The 25148-nt window shown below is 38.9% G+C and overlaps 1 protein-coding gene across 4 annotated transcripts in view; it reads left to right on the top strand.

Annotated features, from left to right (window-relative positions):
• Window positions 1-24711, top strand: part of CFTR (CF transmembrane conductance regulator) — a 247652-nt gene extending 222941 nt beyond the window's left edge. For all 4 annotated transcript variants that reach the window (XM_070787791.1, XM_070787789.1, XM_070787792.1 and 1 more), the window contains exons 24-27: window positions 9701-9790; window positions 20679-20851; window positions 21488-21593; window positions 22990-24711. In XM_070787791.1, the coding sequence (XP_070643892.1) occupies window positions 9701-9790; window positions 20679-20851; window positions 21488-21593; window positions 22990-23190 (570 nt within the window). In that variant the 3' untranslated portion in view covers window positions 23191-24711. The remainder of the gene's footprint in view (window positions 1-9700; window positions 9791-20678; window positions 20852-21487; window positions 21594-22989) is intronic.
• Window positions 24712-25148: the final 437 nt, after the last annotated feature.

Below are 25148 nucleotides of genomic sequence, written 5' to 3'. Positions count from 1 at the left end.
AGTCAAAAACCTTCTAGGACACCCCTTTCTTCACGAATAATGTCCAGATTTTTCCATTTGCGGTTTAGGTCCCTGATAATCTGGTTTCAACAAGCTTTCTAGTCAGGTCCACCACTCTTCACACCTGGCGCTTTTAAGTTTCAGTCAAGCAGGACTTGTGCCATGGGAGATACCTCAGTTTTCTCGCTCATTCCTCTGTCCCTGCATTTCCTCTGTCTGAGGTGATCTTTCTTCAGCTGAGTCACTTTGGCATCTCAGAGGTTAACTCTGCCAGGTAGCCTTTTCTAGCTCCTTCCCTTCTCCCTTTAAGCCTGACTCTAACCCCAACTCTCCACTCCCGCATCCCAGTCCCAAGTGGGATCGAGAACTTTGTTTATAAATCTCTCCTGGCACTTCTCTATGTCTTATATTGGAATTATTTATGTATTTATTTAATTTCCACCCAGTATTGTAAACACTTTGTAGACATTCTAGTTAAGGAAGCAGATTTAAACATGAAGTCATAAGCAATCAGAAGATTAGCAAGAAGGCTGTAGTAGAAATGCAAAATAAAGCATAGATTTTTTTTTTCCTCTTACTGTTTTTTCTATCTCTTATATAGCACATACAATAGCTTGCATGGTAGGACTCATTACCCACATTTTTTGGCTGAGTCATGAAATGCTTGCTGTCATTTCCAACAGGTTGTGGTTCTGCCTGGATCTGTATTTTACTAGTATTATAATCTTTGGCAAGTTATTTAATTTCTCCGAGCCTCAATTTCCTTGTCTGTAAAATGGGTATAATGGTAGTAACTACTTTATTGGGGGTTTATGAGGATTAAATGAGTAAAGGAACTTCAACTTCAAATAAGTTGAAGTACTTAAACTACTTCCTGGCATGTGTTAAGTACAATACAATACACTCTGTTTTTCTAGTTGTTACTTTTATTTATAGTTCCTTGAGAATAGGGATTCATGTCTCTTTCATTTATGTATTGGAAAGGAAATGAATGAATAAGTATTGACAGTTTCACAGAGAACATGATGATGAAAGTGGGCCTTAAAGGGTCATAAAATGTCTTGGTTTTAGAAACGTGTGTGGCAGGGAGTTGTGGAGAGGATATTCCAGGACCCCAGAGAGGCATATTATAAGCCACTACAGAGATGACAACTAGAATAAGAGTTGGGGGACAATGGGGAGAGAAGACCATCTGTTAGGAAGCATTAGGAGAAAGAGGGAGACTTGATTCGTACTAAAGTGGTCTAGTGAGGAGTGGGTTGAGTCTTCTTGAGCTGGGAGGTAGGTGGTAAAGGGCAGCAGAAGAGTATGCCATGCTAGCAGCTAGTGGACAGTGGATTTCAGTAGGCAGGACAGGGAGCAGGGAGATGGGCTCAGAAACCCCCTAGCTGTGATGTGTAAGAGCCTGAACTAAAGTGAATAGGACGTAGAGCGTTGGGCGTGGAGTGCCGAATTTAAGGGAGAAAAGGAAAATGACTAGTCTGGGTATTAATACAACATAATTGTACTGTTTCTGAGCCTAAAAATTGGAAATTTATGGTAATTTGGTCAGATCTGGAAATCATGTTTTGATGTTATTTCTGAAAGTGTATATTAAAACACTGTAGTGTAAAATGTTGTGAAAAATGACTTTACAGAAACATAATTTGAACATAAGTTGTCATATGTATACAAATAAATGATTTATAATCAAAATTATAGTTATTTTTATCAACCTTAAACACTTTTGACCAATATAATTCACCTACTTTTTGTTACTCGATGTTCCTAAAAGCAAAGCAGCATTTATTTTTAGACATTCTGTAATGCCACCTTAGGATCTTGATTTGTTCATATTGGATGGATTTTAATTGTACAAATTTAACTTATAATGGAGTTTTGCAGACATTGCCAAAAGGTGAGCTGACAGACACTGTGATGCTTATAAGAATCTGGATCACATTTTAATGAAGCTATATATGGTCTTTGTACATATGTGTATATATACACATATATATATGTATGAAGGTATGTATATATGTAGGCTTCACAGTTTCGTACTAGTGGTAAAGAACCTGCCTGTCAGTTTAGGAGATATAAGAATCTCGGGTTTGATCCCTAAGTCAGGAAGATTCCCTGGAGGAGGGCATGTCAACCCACTCCAGTATTCTTGCCTGGAGAATCCCTTGCATAGAGGAGTCTGGTGAGCTGTAGTCCATAGGGTCACATAGAGTCAGACATGGCTGAAGTGACTTCATGTACTATACATATACATATTTCCCTTCTGAGCCAAAACAAAACAATACTATATTCTTAAAGATAAGTCATTCCTCCCACTTATTTAATTTATCATACATTTAGTAACCACAGAAGCCAAATCCTTTTTTGTTTTTCATCTGACATCCAAGACTAAAGCATGATACCTGTTGCTGTGATGCGTGACCAGCTCCGAGCATTCCACCCAGGCTTGCCATCTCCAGTTGAGTGGTTGAGGAGTGAGCTTCAGGGAAGAGATAAGTCAGGTGGTGACCGATGGTGTTCTCTTTGTTCTTCCTTGAGTCCCAAGTATTGCTCTTTGTAGTGTACATCAGTTCAGTTCAGTTCACTCGCTCAGTCGTGTCTGACTCTTAGCGACCCCATGAATCGCAGCACTCCAGGCCTCCCTGTCCATCGCCAACTCCCAGAGTTCACTCAAACTCACGTGCATCGAGTCGGTGATGCCATCCAGCCATCTCATCCTCTGTCGTCCCCTTTTCCTCCTGCCTCCAATCCCTCCCAGCATCAGGGTCTTTTCCAATGAGTCAGCTCTTCGCATAAGGTGGCCAAAGTGTACATACAGGACATTAAATAAACATCAAATATTTGTACATTCTGATTTTCCTACTGCTGAACACTTTCTTGAAAGAGAGGTAGCAGATCATTGTGATTTATAGTTTCAATTTTTTTTTTTTTTGCTGCACAGACAGACTGTGCCACCTTGGTCAAACCATATAACTTCTCAGGACTCTGGCTGTTTCATTCATACACTAGGGAAAGGACATAAGTGACCTCCAAGGACATCTCACCTTTAGAGATGAGTTTGTTGGAACACAAATTTCAGTAGTATAGAAAACAATAAGATACCCACTGGCACCCCTCAGAAACAAGTGAGTGCCAGATACTATTTATAAGACTAGAGTGGCATGTTTGATTAACTGTATGAAATTGAATTCTGACTGAACTACTCTAACTTTTCTTTAAAGTTAAAATGAAAGTATTGATACTATTTTAGTGCTAGACTATAAATTTTAAACAAAAGACCTATAAAATTTGTCATGTCACATCATGTTTAGTCGCTTTAGTCATGTCTGACTCTTTGCGATCCTATGGACAGTAGCCCGTCAGGCTCATCTGTCCATGGGTTTCTCCAGGCAAGAATCCTGGAGTGGGTTGCCATGCCCTCCTCCTCCTCCAGCGATCGAATCCAGGTCTCCCTCATTGCATGCAAGTTCTTTACCATCTGAGTCACTAGGGAAGCATGGTATCAATTCCACTACATCTAAAATTTTTGGATGTCTGAAATTGAAAAGTTAAAGTGTTAGTCACTCAGTTGTGTTTGACTCTTTGCGATCCCATAGACAGTAGCCCGCCAGTCTCTTCTGTCCATGGAATTCTCCAGGCAAGAATACTGGAGTGGGTAGCCTTTCCCTTCTCCAGGGGTTCTTCCTGACCCAGGGATCAAACCCAGGCCTTCTGCATTGCAAGCAGATTCTTTACCAACTGAGCCACCAAGGCTTAGTCTAGTTTCAACAAATAACTTTCTTCCTTCATAATTTTGAATATGTATCTATTTTGCATAAAAGTAATTAATATATAACATGTTGCCATATGTTTGATAAATATTACATGTAAATTATCAGGCTACTGTGAAAAAGGTGTACCTTTTCTCAAGCTGTTACAAAGAAACATGAAAGCTTTAATGGGCTGTTATTATTATTCATTTAAAGACACTGGGTTTTGTTAGCTATTTTTCCATAAGGAAGAAAAATAATACTTGCTGAACTCTATTGATATTTTCATAATTTTACTTCTGATGTTCCCATCAGCCCATTTATTTCTTCAGACAATATTTACTGAGCATACACCATGTAAAGCCTGTTTGCTAATGACAGGTTACACAGCAGCCATGGTCTAGGAGAAGAGTCAGATGTTAAAAACAAAATGCTCATAATACATATTTAATTTTATTAATAATATTCACTGTAAGCTGTGAAAGTAAAGTATAGATATTATGATATCCTATATTGAGGGACCTTATTTGGTTTTAAGAATCAAGAGAGATTCTCTGAGGAAGTGACATTGAACTTGAGACCTGAAAAATACAGTTGGCCATAGGAAGAAGACAGGAGATGAGATTCCCATGCAGGAAGGATAGAACGTGTGAAGTGAACTGAGGAATTGAAAGAAAGCCAGGTGGCTGGAGTGAAAAAGGGAGTGGAGTGGACAAGGCACTGGATGAGCCAGACAAGGTGAAAGAGGTTGTACAATGGTGGATCTGTAGGTCATCTTAAGGGTTTTACATTTTGCCCTGAATGTAATGGAAAACCATTGAAGGTTTTCTTTTTTTTTAATTAAAAAAATTTGTTTATTTTTGACCCTGTTGGATCTTCATTATTGCATTCAGGCTTTCTCTAGTTGCGGCGAGTGGAGGCTACTCTCTAGCTGCTGTTCATGGGCTTCTCATTGAGGTGGCTTCTCTTGTTGCAGAGCACAGGAGCTAGGGAATGCAGGCTTCAGTAGTTCCAGTATTGGAGCTCAGTGCTTGTAGTGCACAGGCTTATTTTCCCTGAGGGATCTTCCTGGACCAGGGATCGGACCCATGTCCCCTGCACTGGCAGACAGATTCTTAACCACTGGACCTACCAGGGAAGTCCCCACTGAAGGTTTTTTTAAAAGGTTAATGACATGATCCAGTTTATATTGATTGTGATTTCTTTGGTTTCTAAAGCAAGGAAATAGGAGATTCTTACAGTGTTCAGAGAAAGATGCTGGTGGCTTGAACTATGTGGTAGCCGAAGTGATAAAGAAATAAATGGCTTTGAGATATATTGGGTAAACAATCCACAGGACTGATGATTAATTCCTTTTGGGATAATCAGGGAGAAAGATAAGTCATGCATAACTCTGAATTTTGTGGATTGATAAAATGAAGGGCTTCCATGATGGCTTAAATTGTTAAAACTCCACCTGCAATGTGGGAGACCTGAGTTCTATCCCTGGGTTGGGAAAATCCCATGGAGAAGGGACCAGCTACCCACTCCAGTATTCTGGCATGGAGAATTCCATGGACAGAGGAGCCTAGAGGGCTACAGTCCAGTTCAGTTCAGTTCAATTGCTGAGTTATGGTCTGGTTCTTTGCAACCCCATGGACTGCAGTACGCCAGGCCTCCCTGTCCAAATCCTGGAGTTTACTCAAACTCATGTCTATTGAGTCGGTGATAACTATTCAACCATCTCATCCTCTGTCATCCCCTTCTCCACACGCCTTCAATCTTTCCCAGCATCAGGGTCTTTTCCAATGAGTCATTTCTTCATATCAAGTGGTCAAACTATTGGAGTTTCAGCTTCAGCATCAGTCCTTCCAATGAATATTCAGGACTGATTTCCTTTAGGATGGACTGGTTGGATCTCTTTGCAATCCAAGGGACTCTCAAGAGACTTCTCCAACACCACAGTTCAGAAGCATCAATTCTTTGGTGCTCAACTATCTTTTAGTTCAACTCTCACATCCATACATGACTACTGGAAAAACCATAGCTTTGACTAGATGGACCTTCGTTGGCAAAGTAATGTCTCTGCTTTTTAATATGCTATCTATGTTGGTCATAACTTTTCTTCCAAGGAGCAAGCACCTTTTAATTTCATGGCTGCAGTCACCATCTGCAGTGATTTTGGAGCTCAAAAAAATAGTCTCTCATTGTTTCCCCATCTATTTGCCATGAAGTGCAATAATCTTCATTTTCTGAATGTTGAGTTTTAAGCCAACTTTTTCACTCTCCTCCTTCACTTTCATCAAGAGACTCTTTCATTCTTCTTTGCTTTCTGCCATAAGTGTTTTATCATCTGCATGTCTGAGGTTATTGATATTTCTCCCGGCAATCTTGATTCCAGCTTGTGTTTCTTCCAGTCCACTGTTTCTCATGATGTACTCTACATATAAGTTAAATAAGCAGGGTGAAAATATACAGCCATGACATACTCCTTTTCCTATTTAGAACCAGTCTGTTATCCATGTCCAGTTCTAACTGTTGCTTCCTGACCTGCATACAGATTTCTCAAGAGGCAGGTCAGGTGGTCTGGTATTCCCATCTCTTTCAGAGTTTTCCACAGTTTCTTGTGATCCACACAGTCAAAGGCTTTGGCATAGTCAATAAAGCAAAAGTAGATGTTTTTCAGGAACTCTCTTGCTTTTGTAATGATCCAACAGATATTGGCCATTTGATGTCTGGTTCCTCTGCGTTTTCTAAATCCAGCTTGATCATCTGGAAGTTCATGGTTCACGTATTGTTGAAGCCTGGCTTAGAGAATTTTGACCATTACTTTACTAGCATGTGAGATAACTCCAATTGTGTGGTAGTTTGAACATTCTTTGGCATTGCGTTTCTTTGGGATTGGAATGAAAACTGACCTTTTCCAGTCCTGTGGCCACTGCTGAGTTTTCCAAATTTGCTGATATATTGAGTGCAGCACTTTCACATCATCATCTCTCAGGATTTGAAATAGCTCAACTGGAATTCCATCACCTCCACTAGCTTTGTGCGTAGTGATGCTTCCTAAGTCCCACTTGACTTCACAATCGAGGATGTCTGGCTCTAGTTGAGTGATCACACCATCATGATTATCTGGGTTGTGAAGGTCTTTTTTGTATAGTTCTTCTGTGTATTCTTGCCACTTCTTCTTAATATCTTCTGCTTCTGTTAGGTCCATACCATTTCTATCCTTTATCGTGCCCATCTTTGCATGATATGTTCCCTTGGTATCTCTAATTTTCTTGAAGAGATCTCTAGTCTTTCCCATTCTATTGTTTTCCTCTATTTCTTTGCATTGATCACTGTTCTACAGTCCATGGGTTCACAAAGAGTCAGACATGACTGAGTGACTTTCATTTTCAAAATAAAGGTACTATCTGTCAAAATGGAAAAGCCCAGGGGTAGAGTAGATTTTAGAAAATCAAAAAATGTGACATCTCCCCCATTTTACGGTAACATTGAAACTTAAAAAGATTGGGTTCTTGTTCATAGGTACACTTGCCGGGCAAGAGCTGCATTTTCACAGCATCTGCGCAACGCACTTTGCCCTTAACAAACTTCTGTGTTTGCTTTGATGTTATAATACCTTCAGCCTCTACCTATGGTCCTCCAGAACATTGACATTTTTCCATTTGGCCAAAGTAAGATTTCATATTGTGCTGTTCCATTGGATACGTAAGTCCCCATGAAAGTTACAAGGACACTGTAGCCCAAATAAAAGCCTTTGAATCAGGACTTGCGTAGGAAGAGAAAGCTAAACTCTCAATTCACAGTGTGGGTACTGAGCCTGTGGCTTGAGGGATGGATAGCAGTGCTTGAATTGACAACTGTGCTGCTGAGTGCAAATGGGCTCTTTATGGACCCACTGGGCTGCTTCTGCCCAACCTTTAATCTTTCCTAAGCTCCAGACCAGGAATCAAAACTGGTCTGCCCAGGACTTGAGGCATTTTGCTATGAATTTGCGGAGCACTCTAAAGGTTTGAATTCCAACTCTACAACTACTAGCTCAGTAACCTTGGGCTAGTCACTTAACTTGTCCCAAGTGTGGTTTCTTCATGAACAGCAGTAAGATCTGTCTCATTACATTTATATGAAGATAAAAAGAGACAACACATGTAAAGAGTCTTATCTGGCCTGTGGTAAGCCGGCAATAGACTCTGTTGTAGCCTCTGAGTTCCTGGTAGGATAACTTTAGTGAAGTGATGCATTGTCTGATACTTCATGAACCCTTACAGTTGTTATTTCACATCTTTCTCAGTAATGCTAGAAACTTTCATATAAAGAAAACATTAAAAGAAAGTATGTGAAAGACAGTAAATGGCAAAATTCCATTGGCAAGCCTTTGAACTGTAGATACTAAATAAACCTGATTGCTTCAGTAATAAATTGGCATTCCCAGAGCCACTTCTTATTTAATTCTCTTCATCAGAATCTCTCAATAGCATACATTGTCTGTTCTCTTTAGCTTATTTGGACATTGCTTTCATTTACTTGGGAGCTTGGAGGAGGATATACCAAAAATATATCCATCACCTCTTATGAGCCCATGAGTCATATATTGTCTCTTATGTTCACTTCTGTAAAGCAGTGGAAGCATCCCTTAGGAACTGATTTGATGCAAATTGAGAAATACCAGCATAATCTTGTTGCCTTCTGCAGAGGGTTCCTGAGATATTTGGCAACAACCTTGTTCCTTAAGCCATAGATTATGCCCCAGGGAATGAGGTCTCCAATAGGACTATCCTTGAACTTGACTGCCATGGCAAGGCACAGACACCATTCATCTGGGACCAACTTACCTTCTGTAGTTCCTCACAGATCAGATGGGTGCTGAGCATTCTCTCTTAGTCTAAGGCAGCTAGTGAAAATTAAATATTCAAAAAATGTAGTTAGCAGCTCTCTTGATTGTGTCATTAACCACAGACAAAAGAAAAAAGGTAAAGAAAAAGATTTTCTGAATGTTAACATCAGAAGTATTTTTCAGTTCACCCATATATACAGAGAGAGACCTAAATATTATTATTGTTGTTGCATTTCCCAATGAGACAGTGATTTTCTTAATTTTTTTTTTATTCATATAGGCAGACTTAAGTAGACAGTGATGTAGCAAGCAAGGGCGATAGCTGTGTAGTGTTCCTTAACAGGAAATTAGATTGTCAGTTTGCCACCTCAGCACCATCCATCTCGTCTGCCCTCCTTCCCTCTGTGACATGCAGTCAGTTACACAAATATTTGATTTTCATTCTTTCACTGACTTCTAAGTTGTAACCCTTTCCTGTGCCCGTCTAGTTATACATGTGCCTTGGTTTATACACCATATGAACATATGTGTTTGAGTGTCTGTAAATTCACACAGTTTCAAAATCCCTTAGGAAGGTAGGATTATAAAAGAAATCCAAGGAAAATACCGGTACAAAATAAGAATTTTGTTCTAACAAGTTCATTATAACTCATAAACATAATTTTTTTTTTGGCCACACTGTATGGTATGTGGAACGTCCCTGACCAGGAATGAGACTCGTGTCCCCTGCTGTGGAAATATGGAGTCTTAACCACTGAACCACTAGGGAAATTCTCATAAGCATAATTTTTAACTGTTTAATTTTATATTATATTTGCTTATAATAATATTTCTCTGAATAAAACATTTTAATTTCCCACAACTTAAAGTGATCTCAGTTTCTTTATCCTAAGGACATGGAAGTTAGATAAGTATTCACAAGGGGTTTCAGATGTAGCTGTAATATTTTATTTCTTTAAAAAAGATACCAAGCAAATATAAAAATTTTTTAAATTAAAACTGAGTGGTAAGTACATGGATGTTTTATTATTTTAAAATATTTTTTCTGTTTTGAATATTTCACAATAAAATAAGGGAAATATACAAACATGTTTAGGTTATTCATGCTTTCCTCTTTTTTTTGTTACTATAGAAAGTATTCATCTTTTCTGGAACATTTAGAAAAAACTTGGATCCCTATGGACAGTGGAGTGATCAAGAAATATGGAAAGTTGCAGATGAGGTAAGGAAGCTAACTGAAGTAGTTTTGGAAAGGGCTGCTCATATACACACAAGATTGGTTATCGTAGCTGAGATCATTTTGTTACTTACCTTTGTGCATGTCGGTACACGTGTATGTATAAATTTCAAATGGAAAACTCTAATATTCCCGGAACAGCCACCTCTTTGGATTAGACTTTTTCTCAGTGATCAGTCAGGCTCCAGGGCCAGCATTACTTTAGCCTTCCTCCAGAATGTGCATCACTGAGGCATGAACTAGGAGAGACCTAGACAACTACAGCACACCAGGATTATTCACAATCCAGAGAAGCTTCTGTCCATACCTTCTCATCTATTCTCCATCTGGGTTCTGAAGGTTTCCCAGCACAAGAACAAAGCTTTGGTTTGATATGATACACTTCTCTGGAAAGCACAGGTTTAGCAAAAGGGAGATGATAATTTTAGAGGACCTACAGGTGGCTACAGTCTTCTCTGGAAGTCACCAGGAGTCAACTGCCTTCGGGAGCATTTGTCATGAGCATCTCCATGCAAAATATGATACTAAATGACCTAGATATGGCATGCTATATTCTTTGAGGTCATTAGTACACCATAGGAAATACATGGTTTGAAATGGAATCTAAATTCCTGAATAACAATCTGTATCATAATGAAATAACAGCCTGTTTATAAAGAACAAGTGGTTCATTATAATTGAAGGTATTATACACAGGAATTTAGAGTTGGTGGAGAGTATAAATGGAAATCTTGGCTTGCTTGATAGACACTCTAGCTGTTAACTAATAATTCTTGAAATACAGGCATCGTATTTAAGAAAGGAGAACATAAGTTGTTCTAGTTTATTAAACTTGAGGTTTATGTCCAAAGATCTGAATGGTGCCTAACTACAGTTATGGGACTTAAGAACGTTAGATGCAAAGGCCTTCTTAGAGAACACTGTTTCCAACATATTTGGAAATCTTTTTATTCCAAATTTTCTTTCCTTGTCTGCCTCCCTTCAGAGTGGATCTTGCCAGGAGCTTTGACATGCCCATGAGTTTAAACACTTACCCATTGAATGTCTAACCTTAACATGCCCCTAATAAAATGCACTTAGATTAACCGTCTTCATTATCAAAGTTTCCTTATTACTGAACAAACAGGGTTTTTAAAGAAAACATTAACTAAATTGCAAGTGACACATTTTAGCGTCTTTGATGTGACTTCAGAGAATGAACTATAGGAACACAATGTGGTGGGAGAGAAACTTTGCAAGGAAGACAGAATACTTTATAAAATCTGCAAGTATTGCCAAGTCACAATAAAATTTACAGGAAATCAGGGTCATAAAAATAGTCTAAAGTTTTAGAAGACATGGTTAAGATTTTTTTTATCATTACAATTCTTATTTTAATGATATATATTTCAGACATTCAAGTTATGTTACAATCTCTAACATATTTTATTCTTTATGAATTTGAGAACAGTAATAGGTAAAATCCCATCAGCAAGTTGTATCATTTCAAAAGTTTTACATATTCAAATTTTGATTGTCATTGACAAACTGCTACACAAAATAAGATATACTAATGATACTTCTAAAAAATTTTCATTATTTACATTATAGGCAACTGAGAATACTCCTGACATTGGTTACTGATTATAGTATACAAATTTAACTACCCACCAGAAAATTTTCAAAAGCTCTCAGAAAAAAAATACTCAAAATCACAGAAACTCTGTTCTCACAGAAGTATATATGGAAACATTAAAAAAATACATAGCCACTTAAACATTTTATATAAAAATTAACATTCATTTAGATATAAATGAAGCAAGTTTATACACAATTAAGGTTATAACTGAAATTCCATTTCCATATTTTTTTCAAAAAGAAAAAATGTAAAGCAATGAATATATTTTTAAAAAGAAATTATCCTATCTATATCCCTAAAACTAATTTTACATATGTATGTGTATATACATTTACAATATGTTTGTATATGCATATACATTTTCAACCAGGACGTTTATATAGTATAGCAAAATTACCATTACTTTATGTTAGCTATGAAAATATGACTTAAATGACAATTCCCTTTTAATGTCTTCCTTTCTTCCTAAAGATAAAACTAAAATCCTTTGGGCATTTTTCTTTGTTAAAAGTATACAATCCAATCTTTTCCTATGAGAATCTAACAATCTGAAGACATGGAGACAATCTATATATCCCCATGCCCCAAAACTCACTGCATAAACACCCAACTGTAATGATAGACCCAAGATGGCAGAGTAGAAGGTCAGGGGCTCATCTTCTCCTGTGAACTCCAAAATTACAACTCGCTGCTGAACAACCTTTGACAGGAGAATGAAGGATCCCACCAAAAAAGGATACCCCACATCCAGCAAGACAGCTGGAGGGGCGAAATTACATTTAGAATCAAACCCCATACCCGCCAGAGATGCTTGGAGGGCTCAAACAAAACCTTGGGCTCACCAGGAGATGCCACAGAGTCTGCGCCAGACCTGCCTTTGAGTATGAGTGTCTCCTGTGGAGGTATGGGTCAGCAGTGGCCTGCCGCTGGGGCAGAGGCTCTGGATGCAGCAGACCTGGGCATAGCATAAGCACTTTCAATGCCAGTATAATGCAAAAATTTTACCTGTTTAGATTTTTATTTGATCAGCTCATATTTAGGTATATCTTTTTACTGGTCTTTTTAAAATAATTTGCTGTTCATAAAGTTACTGCTGCTGTCCTTGTATTAACGTCATTTATTTGAAGAGTAGTGATAAATTTTTGTTGAAGTATCCTGAGAATAGAGCACAGACAAAGCAGCAAAAGCCCAGAGAAGCAGAAAATACATTGGCTTACAAGTTATGGGGTCTGCATTTAATCCTGTATGGTTGATCATACACTTTGCACATTCGGGGATGTGTCCATTACTTACCTGGACAGGAGACTGGGATGAAAGATGTCAACCAGGACTGGCCAGGGAAAACTGGGATTGAATGTCATCTCATCCGGTCCTCTCTGTGACCTTAGTGTGACTCGTTTCTCTAGAGGAAAATGAAGTGAGTTATAGCAGAGAGTTAAACACTTGAATCTTATCCCAAGAGCACCTTCTTTGTAATTCCCCTTTCCCTGAAAGGGAAATCAAAAGAGCTCATGAAGACAATGTCAGGCCAAGAAATACTCTATTTCTACCTTGGATTTGGCCCTACACTACAGTGTGGAACCTTTGCACATCTGGACTGGATCATGTGAAGCCATGAGGAACATGCCTAGTTACAAGCTCTAAGACTCAGGAGCAAAACTGGTGGCCAAAGCAGCTCTTTCACCCTTTGTGCCCTAGGCCCAGACCTTCATCCTGGCATTGTACGCCTTATCATTCAATGGATGAATTTAAAGCAAGTCCAAGGGAGAGAAAGAGTTTTTGTCTATGACCTGGAACTATGAAAGTCTAAATTCCCCACCTCTAAACCACTGAGGACCAGATATCTTCTACCTAGGAGCCCTGACTACCAGCTGTGTAGACCAAGAGCATTTCAAAGAAGGCTGAGTCTTGAGGGAGAAAAAAAAAGTAGACCCCTAACATTGTGGACTAATAAATTGGTAGGGTTGCTAGCAATTTTCAGGCTAGTATGTGTAAGAGGCCCAGCCTAGGGCCTGGCAAGTAACAGTCAGTGAACATTAGCTGTTATAGTCATGTTTTCATGTGGTCTTTATCTGGTCAGCTTTTATATGTTGCTGTTTGACAGAATCCTATTTGTTGTCTTACTTTACTTATTCTTCCTGGAAAATATCATGCATCTTCTTAGCTCTAACTAATTCCTCTGTGCTGCTGCTGCTGCTGCTAAGTTGCTTCAGTCGTGTCCGACTCTGTGCAACCCCATAGACGGCAGCCCACCAGGCTCCCCCGTCCCTGGGATTCTCCAGGCAAGAACACTGGACTGGGTTGCCATTTCCTTATCCAATGCATGAAAGTGAAAGTGAAGACTCTCAGTTGTATCTGATTCTTAGCAACCCCATGGACTGCCTCCTACTAGGCTCCTCCGCCTCTATGCTACTGACTCCCAAATCTACCTGTTCCCAGAGCTCCCTCACTGACGTTTCAGCCTGGACAGGCATCTTATGTCCATAAGTGAGTTTCTTAGCTGCACCAGCCACACAGTTGCCCTGCATTTCCAGTCTTAGTGAATGGCATCACCAGCTTCTTATTGCCCAAAGCCAAGATCTGGGGCTCATCCTTGACTCCCAATTTCTCCACCTGTCTCCACCTATTACGTTCTGTCAAGGGTGTTTCCTGCAAATATCTAGAATATATTCACTTTTCTCTGTCCTCATCTCACACCACTCCTAATTCTTGTGTGGATTTTTGAAATAGACCCCTTTCCAGTTTCTCTCATACTGGCTCCTTACAGTTCATTCTGCCCTTTGCAGCCTTGCATCTGATTGCTTGTTTCTCCCCTTCTTATGGCTTCTTATTGCCTTTTAGGCAAAGTCCACACTGCTCATAGTTGATGTGATTTTGTCTCTGCCTGTCTCTAAACTCCCTCCCCAACTGCCCCTGCTTACCAGGATCCAGCTACACTGAATTTATTTGGTTCCTCTAAGGCACCTTGTGCTCTCTGTTCTGCAGAGGCTTTTTCACATGCTCTGTGGCTGGGACACCCTGCTAGCCCTTCACTACCTGCCCCTCTTCATCATTCAGGCCTCTACTTACACTTCACTTCTCAGAAACCTGTCCCGATGCTCCAGGTATGAGGGGCCCCTCCTACGTGTCTCCTGTACCTCCATGCCTGTCACAGCTTTCTCCACATGAGAGAGAGATTCGCCTCTTAACTTGTGCACTTCCCCCACGGGCTTGTAAGCTCCTCGAGGGTAGGGATGAGTCTCTGTGGTGTTTCCAGTGCCTAGAGCAGGGTGGGGCATGTGGATGGTGTTCAGTGAATATGGACTGAATGAATGAATGAATGATTTGATTCGTTTATGTAAATGAAAAAAATAAATTGTCCATGTGTAATGTGTCGTGAAGGCAGCCTTGTGATCCATCCACACGGGTATCACTGTTTGTCAAGAGCATGCTGGGGCTTGGCTGGGATGGGTGGGTGCAGCTCCCTCCCTTGGTTTCTGGTTCACAGACTCTTTCCCCACAGTGAGGTGCCCTGATGTTGTCTATCATCTCAAGCTCCTTCACCTCAGTCTCAGTGTTACTCAGTGTTATCCAAACTGATAGAATGGAGACTTTTTGGTAATTGTTTGCTCCTTAGATTGCTTATAAAATAGTTTCTTTCTTTACACATCAATAGTCAGGTAAGCTATTTTAGAGAGCAAGCTAAATAGTAGAAATAGTGGCCTTTTAGGTTGAAAGTTTGTCCTGGAAAACCTGTAGAGTAGCAAAAGAAATGTCTGAAGGAGCTGACAGAGTCTGTCTTTGTAACTACCTGCCAATGGACTTCCCAGTCCAACACTTTACTTTCCTTATTTTTTTTTCATGTTTCCTTGTCGCAAGAACTAACTCTTGCTCTATAACATTTCAGAGTACAACAATTGCAAAAGTCAATACTTTTCCTTTTCAGACTATAACACATTTTTTAGTTTGATATGTCACAAAATAAAATTTGTTCTTTGTAAATAGCAGTTTGGAAGTATGTATGATTTATCAGTTCAGCCACAGAAAGCTGGCAAATGCTTTTTTCCTAAAGTTCTTTATATCTACAAACTGTGGATGCTTTAAGTTATTTGCAATGCTAAGTTGGAATGAAAATAATTAGAAAGTTGAGATTCCATATATTTAAAATTCACCTTAGTTTGGACAGACTAAGCTAAAGTTTATATTTGTTTTTAATCTATTGAAAAATGGTTTGTGGCAATAGTGCAAATAACATAGAATATAAACACACACACACACATATATATGTGCATATGCATGTATATTTATTTATTTTATTTTTAAAGAATTTATTCTTTAAATAAAATAAATTTATTTTATTTTATTTTTATTATTTATTTTTTAAAAATTCTGCTGTTAAAGATCATTAAATTATATGATTTCTGTAGCAAGTTCCCTTTCAGTATTTTTTTTTTTTTGTTTTACAATAGCACTTTTCTCTTTGAGAAATAATTTCCCACTTGTTAGTTTTCTCCACATCTGAACCATGAGTTCCTTAAGGGCAGAGCCTGGTGTTATTCATCTTTGAATTCCCAGGTCTGCCATAGTACCTAGAATTTAATAAACTCCCATTAAGAGTCTATTAAGGAATCTATTACTGAGCACCAAAAAAAAAAAAAATCACGAGGTTAATTTAAGCCATTCTTATTGGCACGTGGAATTGGTAATAAGAGCTTTGTTATCTTTTCAAAACTAATTACTAGTCTGTCTTACTTCCTATTTTCTCTCTAAAGCCTATCACCGTATCAGGCAGGAAATAGGTAATTAATACATTAAATATTCACCGACTTCAAATTTAAAGTTTTACTAACTTATGTTTACCTTTCTCTAGTGAATATGGTTTTAAAAGATTTTTACTATACTTGGTAGGGAGTTGATCAGAGAGATAGAAATGTGGCCAAATGCACCCTAGATTGGTCTGCCTCTCCGTCACTCACTGCATAGTTTTGTTCTCTAAATATTAACAGTGCTGTGTATTTAGGTACTTGTTTATTGTGTTAAGTTTCATGTGGGTAAAAACTACAGACTTTGTTCAGCTCTTTATCACAGGAAAGTACAGAGTATAACTCACTAAAGTAGCTTTCCCAGTGTGGCCTTAATAGATAAGGGTAGGAGTGATCTGAATCTAAAAAGGGAGACTACATACTGAGAAACATTCTTAGCAAAATCCTAAACCTGTTACTAGGGGCATGATGTAAATCGTTAGTATTGTAATACTTCCTGTTAACTTGCTTTCTACGGTAACTTACAAAGAGGAAATCTTACAAATCATGCTGTCATACCTGTGAAGTGTTTCAGTGACCAGGCCTATGACTTGGAATTCCCCAGGTTCTAACAATACTAATAGTTAGGGTGGATTAGGTGCTTACCCTGTGCTACACTTTGTGGCCAGATCTTTCCACAGGTTGTCTCATTTAATCCCCATTATAATCCTCATTATAGTCTATCCTATTATTTTCCCCATATCTTCCCCATGAGCTAGGTGAGACTTCCAGTAATACAGTTGACATCATCAGCAAAGGAGTGGTGGAGTGCAGACTGAAAGCTACTTGTGTGTGACATCCAAGCTCTAGTATTTTATTAGTAGTTTTCTTGATGCTTAATTTGACTTATAAAAAATTCCCCAGTATTTCTGATTCATCTGAAGAAAATACTGACTTACAGTGTTAAAAAACTTCTTCTTTTATACTTTTTAAAAAGAGGTTTTATAGAATCTGAAAAATGCGAAAACAGAGATATGCAGATGAAGTGACTGGTCTTAGGTCATGGTCTATAGTGGCAGAGCTAAACCAGGCACCATTTACCATTTGTCATTCGTCTTTAAATTTGGATTTTTAAGAATCATTCATCAAAGCTGTGTTTGTCTTGTTTGGTCAGCATTCTAGGGGCTCAGTGCACATTGTTGAACAAATGGATGGATGTGTTGAGGCTGGCAATGAGTCCAGCGAGGTCACTGAGCACATGTCTTTATGCTCAGGAAGCTGACAGTCTAACAAGGGAACTCGCACCCATGCTTCTGGGACTATGTGCCTGACTGACCTAGAAGCTGATCAGGAGTATTTGGAAGGATACCCCTTGCTAAGCTATGGCACAGACCTGAGAAGGTCAAGGTGTAGAGGGAGCTAGAAGATGTGTGTTTAGTGCTACTGGAAGTAAAGGTAGAGAGGGCTGGATCTGCCATGTGAGAGAGTTCAGTTGTTCTGTCAGAACAGCCACTGTAGGTTTTAAAACAGAGAAGCAATAGGGTCAAACCTCTATTTTAGAAGGGTTCTTGTGGGGTTTTGGTGGAAAAGGAAATGGCACCCCACTCCAGTACTCTTGCCTGAAAAATCCCATGGACGGAGGAGCCTGGTTGGCTACTGTCCATGGGGTCAGCAAAGAGTCAGACACGACTGAGCGACTTCACTATGTGGGGTTTTGGGGTGACCAATCAACTTGAGATCTATAGTATGAAGTTTAAGAGATGATAATGGCCTGGATTCAGTTGTTATTCAGTTTGGGGCTAGTGAGAATGAATAAGATTAAGAAGTATTTGAAAGAGGCCTGGGGCTGGAGATAGAGGTGAAAAATCATTCGTTTATCAGTGGTAGTCAAGACCTTAAGAATGAATGAGATCTTGGAAGAAGTATTTGGAGAGCTGGCAATGAGGAAAACTAATATTCAAGGGACAGGAAGAGAGAGTTACCTACACATGATAATAGGAAGGAATGGTTGTAGAGGGTGTGGTTTCTCATAAGCCAAGGACTAGATGTTTGAAGAAGGGGAAAAAAAAATGTTCTGTGGTCTCAGGCAGTAGAGACAATAGATGCGCACTCCTTGTTTAAGATTTCTAGATGACAAAGGGTAAATATTATATAATAGCTAAAGGAAAAGCTGGAGCCAAGTGAGGGTTTTTTTTCTTTTTTTCCTAATTTTATTTTATTTTTAAACTTTACATAATTGTATTAGTTTTTCCAAATATCAAAATGAATCCGCCACAGGTATACATGTGTTCCCCATCCTGAACCCTCCTCCCTCCTCCCTCCCCATACCATCCCTCTGGGTCGTCCCAGTGCACTAGCCCCAAGCATCCAGTATCGTGCATCGAACCTGGACTGGCAACTCATTTCTTACATGATATTTTACATGTTTCAATGCCATTCTCCCAAATCTTCCCACCCTCTCCCTCTCCCACAGAGTCCATAAGACTGTTCTATACATCAGTGTCTCTTTTGCTGTCTCGTACACCGGGTTATTGTTACCATCTTTCTAAATTCCATATATATGCATTAGTATACTGTATTTATGTTTTTCCTTCTGGCTTACTTCACTCTGTATAATAGGCTCCAGTTTCATCCACCTCATTAGAACTGATTCAAATGTATTCTTTTTAATGGCTGAGTAATACTCCATTGTGTATATGTACCACAGCTTTCTTATCCATTCATCTGCTGATGGACATCTAGGTTGCTTCCATGTCCTGGCTATTATAAACAGTGCTGCAATGAACATTGGGGTACACGTGTCTCTTTCCCTTCTGGTTTCCTCAGTGTGTATGCCCAGCAGTTGGATTGCTGGATCATAAGGCAGTTCTATTTCCAGTTTTTTAAGGAATCTCCACACTGTTCTCCATAGTGGCTGTACTAGTTTGCATTCCCACCAACAGTGTAAGAGGGTTCCCTTTTCTCCACACCCTCTCCAGCATGTTTTATTTCTAAGGGAGAGATGTAGCAGGTTCACAGGCTGAAGCCAATGAAAAGCGCAAGCTGAAGAGAGAAAGAACACAAGTCCTCCAGCTCCTCACTCCAGAGCCCTCGTTCACATTCTCAGCTATTCAGATCCCAAATTAGCTTTATGTTTGAGTCTTCAAAATACCTCAGAGTCATCCCCTTTGTCTAATTAATGTGTTTACATTCCCTGCCATCTCAGAAACTTTTCAAACATTGATGAATTCTCATAGAGTGAGGCTGCTTGAATGAGAAATCCAGTCAAGGAATATTGTCTACAATACATATCATGGGCACACAGTTAATATTTCCTGAAAAACACAGTGATGTGGGCCATCTCTGACTTCATCACTGAACTCATGAAAGTCTGTCTTAGGCCATTATCTCTTTCTGCCTGTATTACAGGTAGGTGGGAGCATATCTCACCTTCCAATACTAAATCTCAGACTTCCCAAGGGCAGGATAATAATTTATGTATCTCTTTAGCTCTCAAACACTCAGCAACACTTGGCAAAAATATGTATGCCAGTTCACATGTATTTGAATAAGTGGCATGATGAGGCAAGATTTCATTTTTGTTTTATTTTGAAAGAATGGGTTTCTGTATCTCATTTGCACTTTCAACCTATTTTTTTTCTATCTAGCTTTAAAAAAAGTCGTTGACCCTAACAGAATTCTCATATTCTGTTCTAATATCTAGGCACCTTTAAATCTCCGGTTATACACCGCTAGTTTTTGTTTGTTTGTTTGTTTGTTTTTGGCGGAGGAGGGGAGCTGTACTGTGCAGTAGAAGGTTGGTTTCCTAACCACTGGACACCAGTGAATTCCCAATATATCACTACTTTACATCCAGTAACTTTTGCTTCATAGTTTGATCACTTTCTTAAAGTCAGTTTTTTTGTTTTTATTAATTAATTAATTTATTGTAATTGGAAGCTAATTACTTTACAATATTGTAGTGGTTTCTGCAATACATTGACATGAATCAGCCATGGATGTACATGTGTCCCCCATCCCTCAATGGCTTGCCGATTTTTTTAGTGCTACATTTCATTTTTCTATTATGGCAGAGCAGAGAATGGAAGGTGGCATAAAAGACTCTGTTAGGATAGAGTAACTGCATTCTGTATATATTATCTTTTCTTTATCTATTGTTATATTATCGTGTCTTCAACTGTGTTAACTTATCTGTGTATATCTTTATAAACCCTGAACTTTGCCAGTCATCATCTCTTTAAACCCTATTTCAGGACCTGACACAGAATAGGAACTCATTGAAAATCTCATGAAAGACAAAGTACAGAACTGAAATATTCTGTAGACCAGTGATTTAGAACTGCCAAGATTATACAGTCTTTTGTTCAATTAAAGCCAAGTAGCAAGAATGGTGGTGGTGGAGGGGAGTTGGTATGAAATTTAAACTTTTAGAACTCCTGTGTGTCTTTTCAGATTGTCAGCCTCTTAAATGTTTTTAACCCTGTAGTACATGAACTATCCCTCCTAAGCACAGCGTTTTCCCTCTTTTCTGCAGGTCGGACTCAGATCTGTGATAGAGCAGTTTCCTGGGAAGCTTGATTTTGTCCTTGTGGATGGGGGTTGTGTTCTAAGCCACGGCCACAAGCAGTTGATGTGCTTGGCCAGATCTGTTCTCAGTAAAGCAAAGATCTTGCTGCTTGATGAACCCAGTGCTCATTTGGATCCAATGTGAGTTTCAGAATTCCTGTCATTTACTAATATAGGGAGGAGAAAGAATCATTGAGACCTATTTCATATTGACACAAATTTCCATCAGGCTGTCATGTCTGCAAGCAGACCACCCTCTAGATATAAAATAATTGCCCAATAGAAAAATTACTACTTAACATGAGTACAGGTACTTATTTCCCAGTATAAGAGCTGTGTTTTCTCTTCTAAGTGTAATTGTAGAATTTCTTCCCCTTTATCATCACATGGTGAAATATTTAGTTACGCAGGTGTAATTGAATCCTTATGGTTTTCCTTACTATCCCATTTATACCATAGGAAATATTTATAGTACAAAACAAAGAACTACTAGTGATTATACATAATTAAAAACATTTATTTGGGAAATGTTTTTCAAACTTTGTGAAATTTTTTTCCCAAATATTTGTCCTATTTATTTATGAAAACTTAGGATCTATGCCATGGTTGGAAACTTGATTGTAGCTGACTCTGTCTCTCAATATTATGTTAAAAGGATTCAAGAAAAGAGAAGTAATTTAAAGAATTAAATTGATAGAACAATAGGTCTGTTATCAAGGATAGAGACAGATTATTAATGTTCTGTGGTGTTATATATATATATATTTTTTTTTCTAGAACATACCAGATCATTCGAAGAACCCTAAAACAAGCATTTGCTAATTGCACAGTAATCCTCTCTGAACACAGGATAGAAGCAATGTTGGAATGTCAACGATTTTTGGTGAGTGTTTATAATTTACCTTAGATTTCATCTCTCCTTCTATTCTTGATAACAATCTTCAATGTGATCATTCCTGCAAGTCACAGCAATGTACAAGCTCTTCCTTATAACATATGTCACACAACCATCCAGCTTTACTCAAAATACCTACCTGCCCAAGTTTCTCACTTTGATCGGAGCAACAAGGTGAGGTTGGAATTCAGCAAATCTAAAATAACAGCTTATCACTAAGTTACATTAATAAATTAGAATATCTATACTTATTGAGTCTTTTATTTGGGAATTAAGTCATAAAAAAGAGTAAGTCCCAATGCTTTCAGAAACTAAATCTCCCTTGGATGTGATCTAGGCCAGGCCTGGATTGTCTTGCAATCTGATGTATGATTTCAATGCAGTTGGCAAAAGGTTTATTTCATTTTTTAGCCATTATGTGGAGCTCATCTTTGTGCCTCTCAAACCACCTTCTCTTTGTGCTTTCCAAACTGCCACAGATTCTTTCAAGTGATGTGTACAAATTCCTTGGGTTTAGTCAGAAGGAAACTCTGGGGATGATATATCACATCATTTCTATTAAGAATTTTGAGGCTCCTCGAGGTAAATGCTTTTCTTAATGAAGGATAGTTATTACCATTATTATTAATAAGCTTCAAGTGACAAATTAGGGGGCCGACTCACAACCTCTTTGTTCAGCTTGAAGATGTAAAGGAGGCACAGTAAACTCACGCATGTGTGAGTCCCTAAGTCGTGCCTGACTCTTTGCGACCCTATGCGCTGTAGCCCACCAGGCTACTCTGTCCATGGAATTTCTCAGGCAAGCATACTAGGGTGGGTTGCCATTTCCTTCTCCAGGTTATCTTCCTGACCCAGGGATCAAACCTGGGTCTCCTCTATAGCAGGCGGTCTCCTGAATTGCAGGTGAATTCTTTACTGACTGAGCCACCAGGGAAGCCCAAACTCAGGCATACCCTGACCAATTCCAAATTATTAAGCTTTAAATCCACTGTTGAAGACATCCAACTCATTATGGTGCTGTGGACTTATACTCATTTTTAAGGTTAATACGTAAGGGATCTAACATAAATAATTCTTGATTTCAAAGCCCACTTAGTTCCTCCAAGTTTCTCTGAAGAAGCACATTGTTTAGTACCGTACCAATTAAAAAAAAAAAAAATCAGCTTCTAAGTAGAAAATTACAGCTAATATCACAAATGGTAGAAGCTCTATAAAGCAAAAGGACTCAGCAGTGAAATGAACAGTCCCTGGCTGTTCAAACCATGAGCCTCTGGATGCTGTGTTCTTCCTGGCTTTCCTCCTCCTCTGAGCTGGTGCTGCTCTTGCCTTACTGTGGCCCGCCCTGCCTCCTTGTCCAGGATCTCACTAATGGCCACTTCCCTAGGTCATAGAGGAGAACAAGGTGCGGCAGTATGATTCCATCCAGAGGATGCTGAGCGAGAAGAGCCTCTTCCGGCAGGCCATCAGCCCCGCAGACCGCTTGAAGCTCTTGCCCCACCGGAACTCGAGCAGGCAGAGGTCTCGGTCCAACATCGCGGCTCTGAAGGAGGAGACAGAAGAAGAGGTGCAAGAAACAAAGCTTTAGAGAGCAGAACAAACGTTTGCCTGGGACGTTCACACATGGGAGTTGAAGGAAAAAGTTTCTGCCTCAGAAAACAAGGAGGAATGATTTTTTTTGAAAACAGAAGGAAAAATTGGGGTAAGAGGAATTAAGGACACTCCTTTGGGTCCGGATCCATGGCTTCCTGGCAGTGGTCAAATTGTGTGACAGGTACTTCAAATCCTTGAAGATTTACCACTTGGGTTCACCAGTCAGCCTTTCCTGAAAACTTTTCCCTTTGGTGGTCACTGAAAAAGTGGCTGTAAACGTCAGCCAGATTAATTCTTCAGCTTACTGTTTAGTCAGACTTACTCATTTGTAATAGTAGAGAAGAACTGTAATTATACTATTTAGAGATACAATTAAGTAGTGCTAACTGGAACTTGAGTGGCTTGTATCAGTTTATGTACCTTCTTCTCTACTCTCTCCATGGTATTTAAAAACACAGATATATTGCCTACTAAGGATTCAAACAGTCCTATTTCCAAGCAAGGAATGGAATGCTGTGAGAGGCTCAAGACAGCACATCAAATATGCACCATGCAACATCTAAGTGTCAGGGGACACTAAGATCTTAGTGTCAGGAGACAGAACTTCCCAGTCCTGGAAATCAGGCTTAGTACTGTTCAGCAATACCCAATTCCAAATAATTTAGACAATCAGAAAACATCCCTTAATTGGGCTACGGGCTGTTACAGTCCCATGCAGGGAACAAAGATATAGCTCCCTTGATTTGTCAGTGAACGGTTCTGCTTCCAGAAAGTAGCAAACTTATAAGATGTCTGAACTGAAGGATGGCTGGAAAAATGCTTTAATGCATATTGGTACAGGAAAACCCTTCATAACACAGAAGTTCCAGGTACAGAGTGTGCAGGCAGAAAGACCGTGGGCACTCCATGTAGATGTACATGAAATTCAAAGATCTAGGTATAGAGAGGGTGATGTGTGTTTTCAGGCTACCTATGTGCACTTCATGCTGTACATACTGAGCGGGAGAAATAATGGGCACACTGAACACTGAAGAGTCAATCGTGAATTTTATATTCTTCTGTTTTATAGTTTTGCGATGCAAATGAAATTTTCTCTAGGAAATATTTATTTTAATAATGTTTCAAACATATATAAATGGCTGTATTTTAAGAATGATTCTATTATGAATTATATTTGTATAAAAGAATTTTTATATTTGAAATGTTGACTTTTTATGGCACTAGCTATTTTTATGATACATTACATTAAAACTGGGATGGGAGGAAGCCTTGGGGGAATATTGAGGGGCTATTGACCAGGGTCTATGTATTATGTTGCTGCACAACCTGTGTGATTCCCAGCCCACATGCTGGTTTCGTCTTAGATGCAGTTCTAAAAAAATGGTACCACAAAATCTGACCACCCCTATCAAGAATACACTGCCTTCTCAACTCCAGACTAACCATTAAGATTGCATTCTATTTATTATGGAAAGGGAATATCATGTGTCAATAAAATCCATGTATTTGTGTGAAACTTGGCTGTTTTCAGGTGTGTTCATTAGTCGTGTCTCATTGATCTCTTACTCAGTCTCTAACGGTCATGGAACACAGAATATTCATCTTTCTTTTAGATACAGCTTCTTGAGAATCCCAAGTGCAGTAAGATAGTCTAAAACGTTATTTCTGTTTTTAAATTGTGGTGAAATATACATAAACTAAAATTTACTACTTTAAAACCATTTCTCAACGTACAGTTCAGTAACTAAGTATGTTCACATTGTTGGAAATCATCATCACGATCCATTCACAGAAATGTTTTCATTTTGCAAAACTGAAGCTCTGTAACCATTAAACCTAACTCCCTATTTATCCTTTCTCTCAGCTCCTGGCAGCTACCACTCTATCTTTGGTCTCTCTGAATTTAACTACTCTGAGCACTTCATATGAGTGGAATCATTAGTATTTGTCATT

The sequence above is a fragment of the Bos indicus genome, chromosome 4 (genome assembly GCF_029378745.1).
Source record: "Bos indicus isolate NIAB-ARS_2022 breed Sahiwal x Tharparkar chromosome 4, NIAB-ARS_B.indTharparkar_mat_pri_1.0, whole genome shotgun sequence".
Taxonomy (NCBI): domain Eukaryota; kingdom Metazoa; phylum Chordata; class Mammalia; order Artiodactyla; family Bovidae; genus Bos; species Bos indicus.
Note: the sequence above shows the minus strand (reverse complement) of the source record. Positions and strands in the feature narration are given on the sequence as shown.